This window comes from Aegilops tauschii, chromosome 3 (genome assembly GCF_002575655.3).
Source record: "Aegilops tauschii subsp. strangulata cultivar AL8/78 chromosome 3, Aet v6.0, whole genome shotgun sequence".
Classification (NCBI taxonomy): Eukaryota; Viridiplantae; Streptophyta; class Magnoliopsida; order Poales; family Poaceae; genus Aegilops; species Aegilops tauschii.
In genome coordinates this window covers 383,948,002-383,952,279 of record NC_053037.3, presented here as the reverse complement: position 1 = coordinate 383,952,279, position 4,278 = coordinate 383,948,002, and the positions used below count along the sequence as shown (strand labels likewise).

Here is a 4,278-nt window from a genome sequence, read left to right as displayed (position 1 = left end):
TTCTGGCCCCTCTCAAGGGAAATGAGAAGGACGAGGCCTAGGCCTGTTATTTCACTATTTATTTCTGCTAAGTTGTGGAATTTCTTAGGAGTCTCCTGAACTTATATATTTGCTTTATCTAGCTTCTTGCAAAACTTAATGGCATCTGTTATGTGGAATATTTTGTGCTGGAATATTCATGGTCTAAATGCTAGTTCTAAATGTGATGCACTTCGTAATAAGATTGATGAGTCCAACTGCTCGATCGTATGCTTACAGGAAACTAAGAAGCTTGAGTTTGATCATTCTTTTATTAGGAAATGCTGCCCGAGGCGATTTGATAAGTTTGAGTTTATTCCATCTGATGGTGCTTCAGGTGGTTTAGTTATTATATGGTGTAGCAGCCAATTTTTGGGCCAAATAATTCATCAATTTTCATTGCTATAACTATCAAAATGACCTCAGTTCAAAGAAATGGAAGTTGGTTCCTCTCTAACATTTATGGGTCGTGTGATGGACCTGAGAGAGTAACGTTCACTGATTGGATGGACAGTTTAAGCATAGAACCTGAAGATCTTTGGCTTTTCATGGGTGACTTCAACTTCATGCGCTCTTTGGAAAACAGAAACCTACCAGGTGGAAATGTGGATGATGTGATCAAGTTTAATGAGATTATCAGTCATCTTGGATTGCTGGAAATTCCAATCAAAGGAAGGAGATACACTTGGAGTAACATGCAAGAAACTCCTTTACTGGAGCAATTAGACTGGTTTTTTTCTTCTCCCGAATAGATTTTGAAATTCCCCAGTACAATTGCAAAACCTCTTGCCCGTCCAATCTCGGATCATGTGCCTTGTACTCTTTCTGTGGAAACTTTGATCCCAAGATCTAAGCTTTTCAGATTTGAAATTTTTTTGGCCCTCTCACCTTGGATTTTTGGAGGTTGTGAAATCATCATGGAATGCTCCCATTAAGGCTTCCTCCAATGCCACAAGAATCTCTGCAAAATTAAAGAGGCTGAGGTATGCCTTAAAAAATGGAGTAAATCAATCTCTAAGTTAAAACTGTTAATTGAAAACTATAATAGAATTCTACTCCAAATAGACAACCTTGAGGATTGGAGGCAGCTGTCCATTCCTGAAGCGAATTTTAGAAAAATTCTAAAAGCACATCTATTACGTTTGCTTAAATATCAAAGTGAGTATTGGAAAAAATGTTGCATGTTTTGGTGGGCTGTCCAAGGTGAGGAAAATACTAAATATTTTCAAGCACGTGCACCTGAAAGACTGCAGAGAAATGCCATCACAAATCTAGTATTATCTGATGGCCGCTTGATAGAAAATCATGATGAAAAGGCGGCAGCGTTTTATAATTGCTTTAAGAAGAGAATGGGGGTGCCATTCAGCCTGTCTATGATTTCGAGCTTGCCAACTTAATTCAAAAGTATCAGGGTCTGGAAGAACTTTCAATACCATTTACGAAAGAAGAAATTGACAATGTGATCAAAATCATTCCGACTAATCGTGCACCAGGGCCTGACGGTTTCAATGGGTTCTTTCTTAAAGTATGTTGGGATATAATTAAAGAGGATTTTTACATTCTGTGTGAGGACTTCTGGAAGGGGACAATCAATTTGCAATGTTTGAACACGTCTTTAATCACACTTATACCGAAGAAGCTGACACCTGAGTCGGTCAATGATTATAGACCAATATCTTTGCTAAACTGTGTTCTCAAAGTTATAACAAAGATTCTCTCTGAAAGGGTTCAGCGTTGGATTCTAAAGGCAGTTCATCGAAACCAGTATGGATTCATTAAAACTAGGACAATTCAAGATTGTCTCGGTTGGGCCTTCGAGTATTTACATCAATGTAAACAATCAGGCAAGGAAATTGTAATTCTAAAACTAGATTTCGAGAAGGCGTTCGATACGATGGAACATTCTTTCATTTTGAAAATGCTTGAGTGCAAGGGTTTTGATGACAGGTGGTGTATGTGGATTAAGATGTTGCTGCAGTTAGGATCTTCATCAATTCTACTTAACGGTATACCTGGCACAGAATTCCAGTGTAAGCGAGGTGTGAGACAGGGTGACCCAATTTCCCCCTTGCTATTTGTGCTCGCGGCAGATTTACTGCAGTCTTTAATCAATAACGCCTAGCTAGATGGTTTGATCTCACTTCCAGTTAATCAACCTGCTTCTGAAGACTACCCAGTGATGCAATATGCCGACGATACTTTAATCATACTCCCAGCAAATCAACAAGAGCTGCAGACAATCAAGGAGATTCTTGATTCTTATGCCCGGGCAACTGGTTTGAAAATTAATTACGCCAAGTCTCAATTAATGCCAATCAATGTAAATGCTCATAAAACTCTGGATCTGGCCAATGCTCTTGGGTGTCAAGTTGGGGAGATGCCGTTTACCTATCTAGGTTTGCCTCTTGGTACAACAAGACCCACTGTTAGAGAGTTAATGCCTTTGGTCGACAGAATTGAGAGAAGGTTGACAGGAATAGCTATCTAGTTATCCTACGGAGAAAGAGTTCAGCTGATTAACTCTGCGCTATCATCACTGCTATCTTTTGCAATGTGTGTTCTAAAACTTCCACTCAAGTTGATTGATATCTTTGATAGAGCAAGAAGACACTGTTTATGGAGGAAAGAAGTCGACAGAGATGCTAAAACCCACTCCTTGGCTGCTTGGGAGATGGTTTGTCGCCCAAAGAAAAAAGGGGTATTGGAATCTTAAACCCACAAATCCAAAGCAATGCTCTACTGCTCAAGTACCTGCATAAATTTATTCACAAACAGGATGTCCCCTGGGTAATGCTAGTTTGGAATGCCCATTATGATGATACACCTCCCCATGCAAAACCACCTTGTGGTTCTTTTTGGTGGCGTGATGTATTCTCTCTGATGGATATTTACCGTGGGATCACCTCCTGTATACCTGCCATGGGGGACATGGTTTTGCTTTGGAAAAATGTTTGGATCAACGAAAGACCTCTGATGGACTCCGATGAGCATCTTTTTTCGTTTGCTAACAACGAAGACATCCCATTGGCGCAGTACTACAACAACAATGATCACGTGGACAACTTCATGCTTCCTTTGTCAATGGAAGCCAGAACAGAACTGGAGAATTTACAAGAGATCATGGAAGGAATCAACTTGGAAGCTATGGGGACCGATGAATGGATCCTTTGCTGGGGTGATAGTGATTTTAAACCGAAGAAGTTCTACAATTTCATGTTCAGAAATATATTGGCTCCCCAATGCATCACATCGGTTTGGAAAACAAAATGTATCATGGGACATAAAGTGTTTGCATGGTTGATGTTGCATGACAGGGTCAACACAAGGGATTTGTTGCTGAGATGCCACCTTAATATTGGAGAAAATCACAATTGCCCAATGTGCAATATGGAGGTTCTAGAAACAAATGCCCATATATTTTATGAGTGTCCTTTTGCTGCAAAGTGTTGGGAGGTTGTGGGCATAGATTGGGATAATCATCCAGACATACAACTCAAGTATGAGAGAGCTAGGGCAAGATGGCAGGGACCTTTGTTCAAAGAGATAACCATATTGACCTCCTGGAATATTTGGAAGCAACGCAACAGAGAAATTTTTGATGGAGAGGAGGCCACGCATGCTGAGTGGCTGAGGAAACTCAAGGAAGATTTTGTGATCTTGGGTTACAGGATCAACCCTCAAAATTTAACCTTTCTAGAAGGCTTTAGCAACTCTTTATCTTTGTAATCTCTTGTTTTACATAGGCTAGTTTAGCACCTTCTGTGTTCCTTTCAAAGCCATGTAAAACAGCCCCTTCTCTATAATGGTAACCATTGGTTAACATTTTAAATAAATAAAGGAAAAACAATAGTAGGAGGCTCCTGCTGTTTTCACTTGTCAAAAAAAAGAGACATCATAGATTGCACCATATCTAATAAAGTACGGTTACGATGTTCGGACACACCATTACTGTGGTGTTCTAGGTGGCATGATGTGTGAAACTATTCCACATTGTTTTAATTGAAGACCAAACTCGTAACTCAATATTCATCTCCGCGATCAGATCATAGAAACTTTATTTTCTTGTTACAATGATTTTACACCTCACTCTGAAATTCTTTGAACTTTTCAAACGTTTCAGACTTATGTTTCATCAAGTAGATATACCCATATCTGCTCAAATCATCTGTGAAGGTAAGAAAATAATGATACCCGCCGCGAACCTCAACACTCATCGGACTGCATACATCAGTATGTATTATTTCCGACAAGTCTGTTGCT

At 39.6% G+C, this 4,278-nt stretch overlaps 1 protein-coding gene across 1 annotated transcript; it reads left to right on the top strand.

Moving 5' to 3' along the window:
- Positions 1-2,937: 2,937 nt before the first annotated feature.
- On the top strand, positions 2,938-3,744 carry LOC141042969 (uncharacterized). The gene has a single exon (XM_073511884.1). It carries the CDS (start codon positions 2,938-2,940, stop codon positions 3,742-3,744), a length of 807 nt encoding a protein of 268 aa, XP_073367985.1.
- The last annotated feature ends 534 nt before the right edge of the window (positions 3,745-4,278 follow it).